The following is a 16,369-nucleotide window of genomic DNA, read 5'->3' on the forward strand; positions in this document are numbered from 1 at the left end:
AATGAGCCTGGATCTGAAAGCATGTGTACTTTGTATTTAACAGCAGTGCATCAAAATAACATTTTATTGACCTGACTTAAGCACATCTGCCAACAACTCGCACCATGCCTAAAATAAAAACCCTGTCTATATCTTATTAGAATTGTATTGTTATACAAACAGCAATAAGCACAGGCTATCTCAGCTGTATTCAACAAGTGTGTTAACTTCATCATTACTTACAAGTCACACTTTTTCTGTAAGACTGTTTTAAGCCACAATAATTCACAAATAGTAAAGGGAGAATCTAATAAATTAATTGAGAGCCACAATATTGATCATTGCAGAAGACTCCAGGTCACATTTCTGGTTTTATTTTTTAAAGAAATCCAAGAAGAATCAAAAAATAGTGGTTTGACTCTAGACAGTTATATAAATCTTGTCAAAGAGTGAATATGCTTCTTCAATAAAAACATGTACACCATTTTCAAAAAGAAACTGTTGAGGAAAGTCTGTATAATTTCAAGTTATTTATTTACTCAGTTATCTGTGTTAGCTGCAGTATTTCTTGCTTTATTTAGAGTTTATTTCTATAATTAAATAGAAAAAGGAAAATGCATTTTACAGTGGCAAAAATTGAAATTCTCTGAGTTCATTTATACAAATAGAATTCTATCAATTCTTTAAAAGTGCCGGTTTATTTTTCTCATTTTGCTCCATGATGTAGCCCAAAATTCATCTCTGTGAAGAAACAGCAAAGTTCATTCTAATAAAGCTAGTGAACAGATAATTTTGGCCCCATATCTGTAAAAAAACCAAAACCTTTGACGGTAGGAAATCACATGCAAGTTCAACGCAAAAAATCTATAGACTGAAAAATAAAAGTCAATCCAACAATCCGTTCTAGCAAATCTGGACAAGATGTCACCAAAAAATTCATCATTTGCAAAGAGGTTCATATCTATAAGATACAAAGGTGCTCTGTCAAAGCATAGAAAGAAGTCAGTGCATGATCAAATCATGCATTCCTTCAGGAAAGGGCCGTTATCCAACAGTAGAAGCCTGACATCTAGCGGCTACCACATCGATTTGTTCACACACCTCGGCCGTCGTAAAAATAGCCCAAACAGGCTGCCTATCTCTCACCTTTAGTGTTAAAACGAATACCATAGCGCTTATGGTAGTCCCTGTGGTTAAATGTCTGTATTAAGTATGCACGTATTGAGTATCTTCAAATGCTTTCCTTTCATTACCTGAATTTAAAAACCAAAACAAAGCAGAAAAACTATGCTTTTATGAGATATAGTTGATGCAAAAAATAATCTAAACCTTTTAATACCAGAGATAAAAGATCCACTTTATATAGTAGTGCTATATTGTTCTAATGCAACCTATTAAGTGCCATGTTCTCGAGTAATATTCTGTAACTGGGTTACAATTCTTGCAAAAGCTGTCCCCCAAAAGAAGGTCATCCTATATAGCATTTACTTACAGACAGCACTATATTACACAAATACTTTAAAAAGTCACAGACTCAAGCAATAGAAAATCACCCTAATCTCTCCAAAAACCTAGAGACTATAAAAGATAGTATAGAACATGTTTGCACTAACAGACAGTGCTAGCCTCACTCTGGGACCAAGACAATCCAAACTTCTCTAGTTAGTAAATAACCTGTGGTGAGACCAAAGTGCTTTATTACAGTTACAGCACTACTTTCCTTAGGTTCTACGCGCTGCCCCTCTAATAACATATTACAATACAAAATAGTAATTAAGATTTTGTTGCTCCTTTCTTATACCCTTACCATGTACTGGGGAAATGACCATTTTTCTCAAAACATTCTCTTCGGATTGTTATGGTGATCCAATGCAAATCCTTGCTCCCAGAGCTGTATGCTTTATTTTCACTTTTGACTACAAAAATTGCACTTCTGAGAAGGGCAAGGAATCACAAACTGCTTCATTTGAGAATTACAATACCTTATTTTACAAGTGTAGTGTGTGCAATTCATCATTTCAATGAAATTTAATAGTTACAAATATTCTTAAACTGTGTAAGTACAGTAGGTTCTACAGAAAGTAACATGGATAATCAATATTCTACCATTTGAAACAAAAACAATAAATAAAAGTTTTAAGTATTAAAACTAAGAAAAAGTATTCCTGTACACTGTACAGTACCTTTTGGTTAAAGCTTCTTAGCAAAAATATAGTGTTTTAAGCATTCCAGTTACAGATGGTTCAATATTAAAATTTCAAGGTTTCCCCATCATGAAAAAGATATTGCATTTTTCCATAGGTGCATCAGAAGAAACTGTCTCTCTCTGAACAAGGCTTCAGTCTTTAGAAATATATAGACAGTAAGTATGAATTCAAATGAAACATTAAAAAATTATAATACAGTACTGAGGATGTATGGTTGTTGTGCATTACAGATTTTACATTCCTTCTTCTTTTAAAAAAGCAGAACTAGAGAGCCCACTGTATATCACTGAGTTCCACTGGATCACCAAGTCCTCCATCAGCCTCCAAGTAATTCATAAGAGCTGTCATAGCAGTGTCATCATTTTCACATATTGCATCAAAGTCCAGCTGAGAATTACCACCTATAAAATTATTAACACATTAACGTAAGCAGCATGAAGCATGAAGAATATAATAACTTTTACAACATACTTGTTTTTAAACAGCACCTTCCTTTGAAGTCAAGACAAACACGTTAAAAAAAATAATCCAGTAATAGAAATAATGGCTATCCACAAACAGGTACAAGGACATAGATAACTTGATTTAAGACAATGACTGAAGTCTTGCCGATCCCTTGGACTACCTCCAACTGCTAGCTAATAAAACTTGTATCCATGCAGTAAAGTTCATGTCACTGAAGCAGAAAACCGTGTTCTACTTTATGTTACTTTAGTGGGAAACACAATCCTGTGCCTGAATTCTCATCTAATGTGTTATGCCGGATGAACTCCTGAACCTTACGAGTTACTATGTGTTAGCTCTAGAAATCAACGCTATACCCTTGCCTTTAACAAAAGTAAGGTAAAATGCTCTGGCTCAAGTATCAATGAAAAATATTTCCTTGCCTATCCTGGATAATTGTTGGTTTGGATTTCTTTTTCAAACACTTATTTGAGGATTAGCTTTTTTTTTTCCCTTGGGGATTTTTTTATATAAAGAGCTCATAGCTAAACTGGAAGAAAGCTATAGATTATAAATAAATAAAGCTCTAGTAACAGAAATGAAAGAGGGAGATGGAAAAGTTTCTAAGAGGTGAAATACAGCATAAGCATAAACATTACTCCTCTAGCACTTTGCCTTTTATATTAAAAACAATACAATAGAATTCTCCTCTTACAAGGCCAGGGAATCCTACATTCAGGCAAACTGCTGCCTTAGTGCACACTTGAACTGAAGGATAAGGAAAAATAAAATTCTTTCTGAAACATTTCACTAGCCCTTTCTATTGACTGTTCACAGCTTGCAGTTAAGGAAGACATAAAGTGCTTAAAGGACAAAAGTTTACAAGTTCACAAACTACAACCAGTTCCTGTACATTGCACTGAAATTCTCTCTTTTCTGGAGAACTAGTAAGTACCTAATTAGAACTGCGGCATGCAAGAATGCAATGGTAAATTTCTGTTACACAGTGTTATTTTTGTCACGAAATTCAATCACTGATCAACCTTTGCTGTTTGCCTTCCAGTGATAACAGATCTGTTTTAAGAGTCCCCTCATCTTCAGACAGACAGACAAACCTCTTTACAATTTATACATGGTTGTAAAGTGGCGCGCTCAAAAATTACACCATTTATCAGAAATGTCTTCCCCTGCAACCCTCAGAATACCCACAAGAGAAACAAATCTTACTGAGGAGAGGTTCATTACTGGGATATGGACTAGCACCCTGGTTTTGTTCTGAAGTCTCTCTAACTTCTGTTTCCGAAGGACGTAACTGAATCAACTCTTTATTTGGCACCTGAAAGAACAGAAGTAGTAAAAAGGACAGAATTAAATCCTGAATTTAGTCACAATTATTACATTTCAGAAACTTAAATCACTGTCAAAGTATTAAGAACTAAATAGGGTAAATGAAAAATATGCAGATCTACTGCATTTAAAAATACATTTTACTTAGCACTGGACTTGGCCTAAATAAAAGGTGTTACTTAGACATCTGTCAAAGGTACTTTACAGTGATGGCTTCTCCTTTATTGAGGGTCTAATTCAATATTCAGCAAATAGATCCAGCACAACAAATTGTACTGGTATATACATTCCATGTGTAGTTCCATAAACTACAAATTCCCAGTGACATCATGTTTGTCGATGTTGACACATTCTAGCTAAAAGATAACAAAAAGACCCTCATACCTCCCATGTTCTATATGCATTAAACTATACAAATTGTAAACTTTCATCTTTCCTATTATTTTGCATTTTGTTACCATCATGATAAAAATCTTTGCTCTTCAGAAAAATGAGGCTAGCAACAATAGAGATGGAAGTCATTCTAACCCAAACATACAGGAAAGAAAATACCTTTTTAAAACACTTCTTTATTTGTTTCATGTAACTCAAACATGCAATTTAGCAGGAGAGGTATCTTGGGCTGCCTGACTTGTGTATATTCTACTAGGAAATTAATAAAGTTGAAATGCCTTACAACAGCATTTTAGGAACAAATCGGATACCAAAGCACTGAATAAAGAAAAACCTTCAATGAATACAATCAAATTATCCTTATGATGAGATGCTGCAAGACTTAGAGAGTTCAGTATATAGGAATTCAACCAACTCTTAGAGAGAAAGACCTGCAGTAAGGCATGGGAGAGCTTATCATAAGAAAGGAGGAAGCCAAAACAATCCCTAGTCCAGAACAGCATTGTTAGGAAATGAAAATTGCAATGGGAAGATAAACTGTCTTTAAATGGAAATAAATTTACATTCAAAGAAATGCTGATGGAGAAGTAAATGTCTTTTAATACAGTGCACAATACACAACATACAGTACACTTAAGTAAAAAATATCCTAATTAGTCCAAAGGTATGATCAATATCTATAACAGTTATGGTTTGTGGTGTTACCAGCACTACTAGATTAGCAAAACAGCACATTCTATCAATTTTTAGAAAACTACTGAAATACCTTCAAAGTAAAAATTTGAAACATTGAAGAACTGGGAACATACAGCACAGACTTTTTAAAAGGGTCTTTAAGAACATTAACATTAAAAGTACAAATGAGAGAAAACAAGAACTGATTTATATTTAGGTTGTCAACAGGTAAAAATACTTCTACCCTCTGACAGTTTTTTATCAAAAGTTTTTATGCAATTCCAAATCCCGAAGAGTTCTCATCACATGAATCACATTCATATTTAGCACATTTGTAGAGCTTCAGCAGAGATCCTAATAACTGAGTGGAGACTGCAGTGCTCTCAGCCTTGGAAATAGCCCCTTAGGGCTTGAACTGATGCCCCTGTAAGTAAGGTTGGAACTTCTGCTGCTGTCACATCTCTCAGATGTTCTCAGTTGCCAGGTAGCTGGCAATGCCTTACACAGCCTCTCCCAAAAATGTAAGCCAGGGTTTTCATTCAAACATAGGTTTTAAGCTATCTGACATTAACCTTTCATTTTCAGATTTTTACAGGCAGTGACATACTCACATTGCTGCAGTTTACAGTTAAAGCTGGAGAAGGTGACTTTCTCAAGAGATGTGATGGACTTAACTCCTCAGATGGTGAAGAATGTAACCTAGAATCGTATATGTTTAGTTGATTTAGCAAGTGACATTGTTCATAAACTGAAAAATAACCTAAGTGTTGCAGAACCCACCAGACCTCCCCAGTGACGAAGCACGAGCCAGCTAATCTGAGACAATGTTGTCTTAAATTCTCCTGAAGATTCTACATTCTCCTGCTCCAAGTTTTGATAACACGAAGAGATCAATAAAGGCCATGGGTCATAATTACTTGAGCACACGTTTATTTTTTCTGTTGAATCACCAGCACTGACAGACCAAAGAGTAACAGGTTTCAGAATCATGCACACTGGGACAAATAGGTACAGTTCAAATACATCTAGAATACAGACAACATAAAGAGGTTCTGCTAAATGATAGAGGAAAACCAACACATCCTTCTAATGTTCCCTCTACTGTTATTTTGTTATGCCTGTCTTTCCATATTTTCATAAAATTCCAACTAAAGACCACTATTTGTTACCAGAATTCCTTGAGATACTGCTCATCCTTCCTCACCCAATGTGCCAGATAACAAAACTAACAGTGAGAGTGTCATACCAGGGCCCTTTGAACAGCTTGCTCCCATCTCCCTCTGCTCTTCCTAACTACCAAAGAACAAGCCTATAGAAAATTGGGGTACTCTGGATGCCTCTGTTTCTGTCACTTCAACAGATCTGAAATGTGATAAGGGATAGGAGGAAAGATAGAAAATGGATGAATAAACAGCCTATCTTAAGTAAGTTGAGCTGTTTGTGGTGAATATTTGTTAGTTCCCTACATTCCAATCTCCCATGTGCCATTTGATAAGCAGTACTGCTATCTCTAAAAGCCAGGAGAGAAACTCCAGATTGAATAGATTGCTGTAACTGTATTGCTGTAACTGAACTGATCATTCATCGGATGCCAATTCAATTCAAATATGGCTGTAAATAGAGCTGTAGGCATAGTCCTGGAGTTCTTAAAAAAACTTGATGATGTCTGATGCACAGCTTGAGAACCATCTGTGTCTTATTGGTATTAAAAATGCAGAGAGCAGATTCAGGTAATAAATGCACTCATCCTATTGGATTAGGTTTGTAGTCACGAAGATATTTGATGAAAAACAGCTGGTGTTAGCCTCTGTTGATCACTCTTTTGTCCAATCCTGATTTCCTCAGTGTGTGCAAAATGATAACTTGATTTCATACAAATGAGAAATGAAGAAATAGCATGAAGTTCTGCTCTTTGGCAGGAAAGAAACACAGCATTGTTTTCAGCAACAACTCTGGAAAAGTGAACTACATCTGGGTGCAAGCAACTACATCCAGACATCTCCAGAAACGGTCAGTTCTTACTGATGAGGCCAACTGTATTTGTGACTTTTTTTCCCCGTTTTATTTTCTCTCAAGATATAAACCTGTAAGATGAATATGATGCCAGACATCCCAGTTACGCAGTATAACCGCTCCCCTCCTTAGCTGGCTTCTTTTCAGCACTGCCCTTCCTTTGGGCACAGAGTTTACCTTATTCCGCATGACTTTGTTCTTAATCCAGTGAGACACTGGCACAGGTTTCCCAGAGAAGTTGTGGATGCTCCATCCTTGGAAGTGTTCAAAGCCAGGTTGGATAGGGCTTTGAGCAACCTGGTCTAGTGGAAGGTGCCCCTGCCCATGGCAGGGGGTTGGAACTAGATGGTCTTTAAGGTCCTATGCAACTCAAACCATTCTGTGATTCTATAGCAACTTCTTGGCCTATTAGTTTCAGCACAAGTTTATGTCTCAATTCCCAGTGTCCATGGACAACTAAGATCACTGAAACAAACATACCCGCACAAGACTAAAATTGCTTGGATTACTGTGGCTGATGAAACTGGTAAGCAAAACATTTTTCCTTTCAAAATCTTGTGACATTCAGTCTATTAGCTGAGAAATAAGATGACTGTTACCAAAGAACAGCAGAGGAGTAATGGGTTGGTTTAATCTTCATACGAAGCTCACAAGATTTCCCTCTGTTGCTTAGGAAGATAGAGAAACTGTTGCCTCTGTACCAGTATGGAGACAAAAAGCGTTGCTTGTGGTTCTTAAAAACACAAATACCACAGAACTTTCAAGGGGTAGCTTTGAAGAAAATTTTCCCAGGAATGCATTTGTTCTTTCATCATGCAGCAAATTTAGTATTCATCTCCTTCAACTGGTTTCCTTAAGCTGATGACACATATGCTCACATGGATAAGCATTTTCAGCAGAAGTCAGGTATCTCAATCAAGAACACCACATTGAGATGACTGAAGCATCTAGAATAAGAGTCAAACTAAGCTCTTGGGTCATGCCTGGATATTAACCATCAGGGATGAGAACTTCTGCTGACTTCTTCAGTCTTCAGAAAGATATTAATAAATTAATTTTATTATTAACAAGTGACTCTCCTTCTGTCTAGGTGGTACTGATGAGAGGACATTAACAATGGTATTTCCAAAATGTAACACCCCATCTTTGTTGCTGATGATATTAATCCTTTTTTTGTTGCTAGTGCTTTTCTTCCTCCTTGTTGGAGAATTCCAGCAACCTGCCAACATGCCTTGTGGTGGACTTTAATTTTTGTTGTACTTAAGTAGCAATTTTTTTCATCACATCACAATTGAAATATTTGTTCTTTTCCTCCTTTCATTGAAAATGAATGTTTCCCTGTTCGTTTTGACTATTCTAGTAAAAGGATGTGACTTCATAGTTGGAACGAAATTCCAAAATACTGGAAACAGAGTAAGAAACATTTACCACTGTCACTCATCACACTCTTCAGCTGTGACCATGGTTTTTACTGTTTCAGAAAACTAAATACTTTCTTCTGATGAAGAGACAGCTGAGAAGTCAACCACATTGTGAAAAGATGATGTGTAATTCTGGACTTCAGCATGGACTTATGAAAGGGAAATCACGCTTAACCAAGCTGACAGCCTTCTACAAGGAGGTGACCAGCACAGCGGATGAGAAGATGGCACTGGATGTTGTTGATGTTGACTTCAATAAAGCTTTTCACACTGTTTCCCTTAACAACCTCATAGGCAAGCTGATGCCTGCTTCTGAAACAGCAGAAACTGACTATGATATGGCATATGATGTATGTATAGACTGGAGGACAAGAGCATGGAGTGCAGCCCTGCTGAAAGAGATTTGGAGGGTTTGGTTGATGGTAAGCTCAGCGTGCGTCAGATGTACCCTGATGGCCAAGGGGAACAATGGTATCCTGAGGTGCATTAAGCCAACCAGTCAAAAGAAGGGATTGTCGCACTACAGTCAGCATTCTTGCAGCCTCATCTCGAGTACTGTGTGCCAATTTGGGTTCCACAATGTAAGGATATAAAAATATTAGAATGTGTCCAAAGGAGGACAACAAACATGGTGAAAAGGCTACAAGGCATGACTTCTGAGGAACAGCTGATACTAAGTTTGTTCAGCTCAGAGGACAATGAGTGGTGATCTCACTGCTGTCTACGACCTCCTTATAATGGAGAGCAGAGAGGGAGGTGCTGATGTCTTTTCTCTGGTGTCTGGTGGTAGGACATGAGGAATTGCTTTAAGCTGTACCAGGGAAGATATTAAGAAGATCATCTTCACTGAGAGGATGGTCAAACACTGGAACAACCAGGGAAGTGGTCATGACCCCACATCTGTTGGTATTCAAGAACTGTTTGGACATCACTCTTAAATATATAGTTTAACTTTTAGGTTACCCCATGTAGTGTCAAGAGCTGGACTTGATCCTCACCAGTCCTTTCCAACTCAGGATATTCTAGGATATAGACCTATTCCTTATACCACTACCATTGTTGCCAAAGCTGGTATACTTCTGCCTGGAAGATTTAATATTACTACTCTCTTTCAGATCCAGTTGCAAAGGTGCCAGTGGAAAGAACTACATGGGACCTTGGAACACACTGCTCTGCAGACAAAAAATATCTTGGCAATCCTTTACCTGGAACTGGAATTATAAGATCTAAAGTCTGAGGGACAGCTTCATTATCCAAAACTAACACTTAAATAACTTCTCCTGTGCTGATGAGATGATAGCACCATTATCCTAAATCTGACCTGAACAAAAGTAGTTAGATCTGATGAAGCCTTAGTTCCTGAAAGAGTTGTGACTGAAAACAAACTTTTTCTGTGCATGTGCATCCAAAGGCATGGAATTAGGGGGCTCAGAGACTTCTTAAAAAATGTTTTTAGACAACAAACGATACAGTGCAAACTGACATAGCGTAATATGAGAACAAGGCAAGTCAGGCACCACTCTGGGTACACACCACAATAAAAAATATCAAAGATATCTTCACATTAAAATTATGTTTCTTCCTTTCAAATTTCTTGGCTATCTGTATACCTGCTAAAACTAGTTAGCTTTAAAAGGGCCAATCTTTAATTCACAATTTGAATCTTGTATGGATTCCCACTTGGAATGACGCAGTAAGGTTTTTTTAATCTGTGGCTGGGTATGGGTGGGAACTGTGCTATCATTTTAGCCTGCATTCAGGATAATCAGGCAAGGGACAATACAGGCTACGAAACCACTCCACTGGGGACTGTTGCAAGGAAAGTTCTCCTAGCAGAGCAGTGCTATCAAAAAATATAAACATTACTCACAGACAAGCGATTTTCCATTCCCGAATGATTTATCTACCCATTTCAACACCATGAGAAGCAGCTGCGTCACAGTAACACTTTTGAAGTCACAATTAAATAATACTTCCATTAACAAAGGAAACTGCATGCCCAGAACAAAACTATTTATCGACACCAGTGATGTCTTCTTTCATGTATGAGACTAACATTAGATTATAATCAATAGCATCTCAATAAAGCCACTGCTCAACCTAAAAATATTTACACATAACACAATAAAAATGAAACTTGAACAACCCTCACATACTCCCATATACCTCTTCTCTATCTTTACTTAAAAGCCTAATGTACAATGTTAAGCATTTATTACCTTTGCAATTCTAATATTTCATTTGCAATTTCAGTTCCTATACTTCCAGCACCAAGAACTGTTCCAGAGGACATTCCAGGTACACTTACTAAAGACTGTTTTACAGCATCTACAGTTAAAACAAAACAAAGCAAAAGAAAACCTTAAGTCTATAGCAGTTTCATTACACAGCAAGGACAATCAGGCCAGGATCCATTTTAAAGCAGTTTTTGTTCTGTACCTCTTATTTTCAGAAATTAAATTCCTTAAAACCCTGACTCATGGGGGAGGGAGTTGTCTCATTTGCAATATGAAGTGAATAATGTATTTGTGAAAATTGCCAATCTCCAGTAGTGAAATTAGCTTTAATCATTGCCACCTCCAGTCTCTCACAGACAATGCAAAACACGACAAAAACAAAACCCTTGAATTTTTCACAAACTGAAAGCAGTCATTAAAAGGAACAATTTCAAAAGCAAAAATAAAAACCTTACAGCAAGATGATAAAAAACCATGTAGAAATCACAATCTATGCGTAGCAGAAAAATATTAACAAAATATATATCAATATCAGTATCACCCTCTATTCTATAGGTAAACTCAGACAGTACAATTGCATTTCATAAGAAAACCAGGCAAAATATGAAAAGAGGCTGTGACAGAGGTATAATATCCTATCCTAGAATATATTGGTATTATAGTAGCTATGGTAGAAGCTGCTAGAAGGAAAAGATGTGCTATAAGCTTTTCTGGTCAGAGTTACATGAATGGTATGAATTAGGATGCTGTGAGTAACTAGAAATTTTTATCAGAGTTAGCTTTAAAACCAATTAGTACTTCCTTGCACACAACCTAGAATAAAAAGAATTCCATGCACCTATGATAACTGTAAGAAGCAACACTTGCCTTCTGCAGGCTGGGAACTGTAGACGACCTCATCTTCAGCTGACTCATTATGACCTCTAAGATTTAAATAGATAAAATTATTTTAAAAACCCCAAATCAGCAAGCTTTTCAAAAGCAAACCCCAGCATGCTTACGTTTGATTTCAATAATATTTTACACAGAGTAAAAACTAACATCCTCAAACTAGTAAAAAAAATCAGAGATATTCCTCACATGTTTCTATGTTCAATCCTTTGTACTGTTTCTGAAGCACTGGGTGAAATATTATTTCCACTTATTCTCCAAATAGGGAAAGACCAATATAGCTGTCTGTGTTCCATGACAAGAGAACAAGGCCACGATTTTTACTACTAGGAGGGGGACCAGCTAACCAGAAAAAAATGCTACAAGGACAGGCCTTCCACCAGCAGCCTCTGCCTACCTTTCTTCCTCCAGACAGCTGCAGATGCCCAGATCTCAAGGGCAGGCAAAAGTGGCCTTTGGCTGTTGGACAGCACAGACTGACTTAACTGCTCTTCTCTGTCTTCTTGAAGAAAAAGGTCATGGCCAAAACAGACATGTTGACTGAAGACATGAACCAGCTACAGAATGGGTAAAAGGCCCCTCTGACAACTTTGTCCCCCTCTCAAAAACCCAGTCATTGCAAAGATCCTCAGTATCACTGGAACAATCAATCCAAATTATAGCTCCATTGCAACACAGAAAATGAAAAAGACGACTTAAAAAGAAGAATTAAATACAGACTTTTCTGTCTCACAGGCTCCTCCCTTGCAATCAACTTGGAGATGATCTTTTTGTCCTGCCTTGCATTTTTACAATCTATCAGTTATGCTTCTCCACATTCTCACATGCAGTAGGCAGGGTAGCATTTAAAATTAGGTCAACTGACATGCAGTCTTGTAAAGCTCAGAGGGAAAAGCAGAACTAACTTCACATTTCCATTTAATCATATCTACTTTTCTTAAAAGATCCATAATTTCTGCCTTTAAAGAACATTGTTCACCTCTTTTTTTTCTACTGGGAAACAGCAGAGTTTTCAGAGTCAAATCCATGACTTAAGACTGAAATAAAAATAACTGGCAAAGACAAAAAAATGTTCTTCCAGGTTACTCAACCACTTTTTGCGCAGTGCTGATATTTTCTAGTCTTGTTCTGCTTCTTAAACAGGTTGTTTCCTGTTAATGCTAACTGTAATTAAGACAAAACGATAACATGGGGAGTCGTATGAATTACTTACAATACCACAGTGTTGTTTGATACAATGTATTCTAGTTCTTTGGTCCACGGATTCATGAAACTAAACCACTGACTCTTTAAAGTAACAAAAGTCCCATCTTTTGCTCTAAATTTGTAGGAATTTGTAAATACTTTTTCTTTATTCTGCAACACTAGATAAGAAAGGAAAGTTGTAGTCACCATATTTATTCTTGGAAAGATAAAGTTTAATAACAATAAAAATCTATATTATAGTATCATAAAACCAAAATGGTTTTGATGGCCGGTAATACAAATTAAATGCCGAAACCACTGACAGGACAGGATCCTTACTAAAACCAAACTATAGTTTCAGCACTGTTATTAATCTTAAATTAAAGCCGAAGTAGTAGGTTTCTGCAAACCACTAGTAGGAAGCCTCCTGACTGTGAACTTTCATAATCAGTGTCTTTAATCATATGATTAGCACACTTGCTTTTCAGGATTCCTTCCTCATTCTTATAAAGAACTGAAGCAGAGGGTTGAAAGAAACATTAACATTATTGCCTTGCAACTAAAGCACCGCACCAAGATCCAAGGCAACAGAAGTTTCTCCCTGCTTTTATTTCAAGCTTTATGCAGGCATGTCTTGACAGAGATGTAGAAAAGGACAATGCTAAGACTGTTTAGTTTTCTTAATTCTCAGCTTCTGATATTTTGATTTGTAGTGTTTTCACACAGCAGCTAAACGTAATTGTAAGTAGTCTGGGAGGACCAATTATTTTGTACCTTCTTTATGTTTTTCAGCTAGATGATTGTGATCATCTTGATGGCAGTACTCGTAACAAGAAGTTCCTAGAAGCTCTTGTGGCAGATACCCTAAAATTGCTGTTGCACTGTTAGAAATAAAAACATGAACTACAGTGGATTCAAACAACTGCAAAGCTGTTTTCTTCAGTATCAGATAAAGCAGAAAAATAATATTAAAGAAATAAGTGCTTGTGTTCATGTTTGGGGAAAAGATATAGCATTAGTATAGCTCTAAACCAACAGGAAATATTATTCACTGCAAATTATCCATTTGCAATGAATGGCAATTTAAAGACAAAATAACAGTGTTTAAACATGCAAACCACAAGTACACACACAATACTTTTGATCATTAGGTCTTCCCATTAGACAATCAGGGTACTGGTCATATAAGGAGTTGTTAAAAAAAAAGCCCAGTAGTTGAATTTTTCTCTGCCACTTTAAGGAAGAGGTCTAAACTGTCACTTTTAGATGAAAGACAAGATGATTGAAAGCAAAAAGCTTCCAGTGACAATAATGACTCAGTCTCTGCATCAAATAAACGTCTGTTATATGAAGTTCAGGAAATAGGAACTTCGTTTTCACTTCTAATGAAACAATTTGGTACCTCATTTAGATAGAATGTATTTGTTCCAAATAGTAAGATTTAAAGAAGTATAATTTTTGGTTGTGTTTACTGCTTAAGTCGTATACATCACTATGAAGCTCTAACTGGAGATTTTTCTTTATGAATAAATAAGTACGAGTGCATTTTATGACATATTTTAATCTTGCTACCTCACCTTTTCCTATAAGATAATACACTTACTTTTATACAGTACATTTTGTTTGACAAATAACCAAAGTGCAACTACTCATAGATTCAGAATGAATTGCACCTGAAAATTCTATCCTGCCTGAGAAATTGCAGCTCTGACAGAAAGTATGAGAAAATTTAACTAGTGGTGCCATTCAGTAGTTTCTTTTCATTAAAGAACAAAATGCTTACCGCTGATCTACATAAACAAATTTTCCATCCATGGCAAACCGTGTAACAAATTCTGTGGCTTTGACTTTTATCTCTCCACTCTTTTGTGGAACAATATAAGGGTGTAACCTCCCAATTGCAACAAGACAGTTAAAGTTACTACTGTCCTTCTCTACATCATTTTCCTCGTCTACTCCCACTTCATTAGGAGGCCAGTTCTTCATATACCCAGTGCAATGAATGGTACAGTATTTTCTGTGATCTAGTGAAAAGAAATGAAATAAGAAGCAGTTACAGTTCAAAAAGTAAACTGAATTACTTTCTTTTATTCTGTTCACTGTGAGACCACAGCAACTATATCTTATGCTTACCTACAACAACTGTACAAAGCTATAGATATTTTTACAGAGTATTTTTTAATTAATTTTGTACTACTTAATTTTGGCTTACCTGGAGAGAGCACTTCTAACCCTATGTAAGATTTAGGAAGATAAGTTATAGGTGTTGGCAGTTCAAACACAGTCTCACAGAAATAAAAGTAAACCAATAGTTTGGTAACCCACAGATCACTTTCTCCTTATATGGTTGCATGTGTATTGTAAATGAAAATAAACTCTGCAGCTTCCAAATCAATTTACCTTTTGTGAACACAATGACCTTAACATACTGCAATTGCTAGAAGAATAAGTCAAGAGAACAATACAAAACAACCCAGCTTGTTTTCTATTTATCTCAAGCTTCTGAATTCCTCAATTTTCTGGGAACACAAGTATTTTATAAGTCTTAAATTACAGCATACACTGTCATTCATTCCTGTGGCTGGAAGACTCTCTGCTGCCTATCTTACATGCAAACGCCCCCATATGCATCAAGGTATAGAGATGATTATGTGTCCTGAATTATCTTTTTTGAACTATCTTTCAAAAAATTGCCAAAGAATTCTTGATATCTCCATTCTGAACAAATCATGCTTTACATAGATTTGATTTCCTATCAACTATGCAAAATGAAAGAATGAATTATCTACTATGACTTTGTCACAATTTCTCAGACTGTCAAAGTGCCTTCTCTGAATACTGCTTTTCCAAAAAACATTTGTAAAAGTTAAATTCTTATCTCACACCGAGTTAGCTGGCACGCCAAGGGAGATTGAATTCTATTTACTTACAATTACAGACCTATTTTAACATTTACTATTGTATAGTATATCTCAACAGTAACAGGTTACACTGAAAAACAAAAGTAGGAGGATTTATTCAGGGTCAAACAATTTCAGCACACCTTTGCAAAAATCAATACTAAGGTATTAAACAGAAGGTGGAAATTACATTTTAAAAAGATCCATTCTCTGAAAACTTGACAAGAGTCTACTGCTGTACAGGCATACCAAAATATGAAGTAAATTAAAATTATTGGAAAAAATAATGGAATTACACTGATAAATTAACTTTTAATAGTAAAAGAAATAAAAGGAAAATTCATACTTTTAAGTACACAACACAAAAAGTAGATCAGAAAAAAAAGTTGGTTTACTTGCTTTTTTTCCTTCAAAACAGTAGACTTTGCAGGCCTTATTCACAGAGTTATCTTCAAGACTTACGTTATTTAGTTTCCTTCTTCTGATCTGCTCCAGTGCTTTCAAAAATTTCCCTTAGACTTCTAAAATTTGACTACAACAAACCACGCACTCCTAAACAGCCACTGTAACTCAGGTTCCTCCCTCCTTCTTTTCCAGGAGGAAATAGGGAGGAGAAAGAGTACAATTAGACTGTTTTTCAAAATGTGTCTCTAGTACGTATCTACACGTCTCTACAG

The 16,369-nt window shown here is 36.2% G+C and overlaps 1 protein-coding gene across 5 annotated transcripts in view; it reads right to left on the reverse strand.

Annotated features, from left to right (window-relative positions):
- Nucleotides 1-331: 331 nt before the first annotated feature.
- ARNTL2 (aryl hydrocarbon receptor nuclear translocator like 2) overlaps nucleotides 332-16,369 on the reverse strand; it is a 38,990-nt gene continuing 22,952 nt past the window's right edge. For 4 of the 5 annotated variants that reach the window (XM_030478566.1, XM_030478567.1, XM_030478569.1 and 1 more), the window contains exons 10-17: nucleotides 14,576-14,816; nucleotides 13,567-13,673; nucleotides 12,821-12,971; nucleotides 11,584-11,639; nucleotides 10,699-10,807; nucleotides 5,657-5,744; nucleotides 3,858-3,966; nucleotides 332-2,587 (exon numbers count right to left, since the gene is read on the reverse strand). In XM_030478566.1, coding sequence (XP_030334426.1) covers nucleotides 2,451-2,587; nucleotides 3,858-3,966; nucleotides 5,657-5,744; nucleotides 10,699-10,807; nucleotides 11,584-11,639; nucleotides 12,821-12,971; nucleotides 13,567-13,673; nucleotides 14,576-14,816 — 998 coding nt within the window. In that variant the 3' untranslated portion in view covers nucleotides 332-2,450. The remainder of the gene's footprint in view (nucleotides 2,588-3,857; nucleotides 3,967-5,656; nucleotides 5,745-10,698; nucleotides 10,808-11,583; nucleotides 11,640-12,820; nucleotides 12,972-13,566; nucleotides 13,674-14,575; nucleotides 14,817-16,369) is intronic. The other variant, XR_003990443.1, reaches the window with a different exon arrangement.

The sequence above is a fragment of the Strigops habroptila genome, chromosome 3, assembly GCF_004027225.2.
Source record: "Strigops habroptila isolate Jane chromosome 3, bStrHab1.2.pri, whole genome shotgun sequence".
NCBI lineage: Eukaryota > Metazoa > Chordata > Aves > Psittaciformes > Psittacidae > Strigops > Strigops habroptila.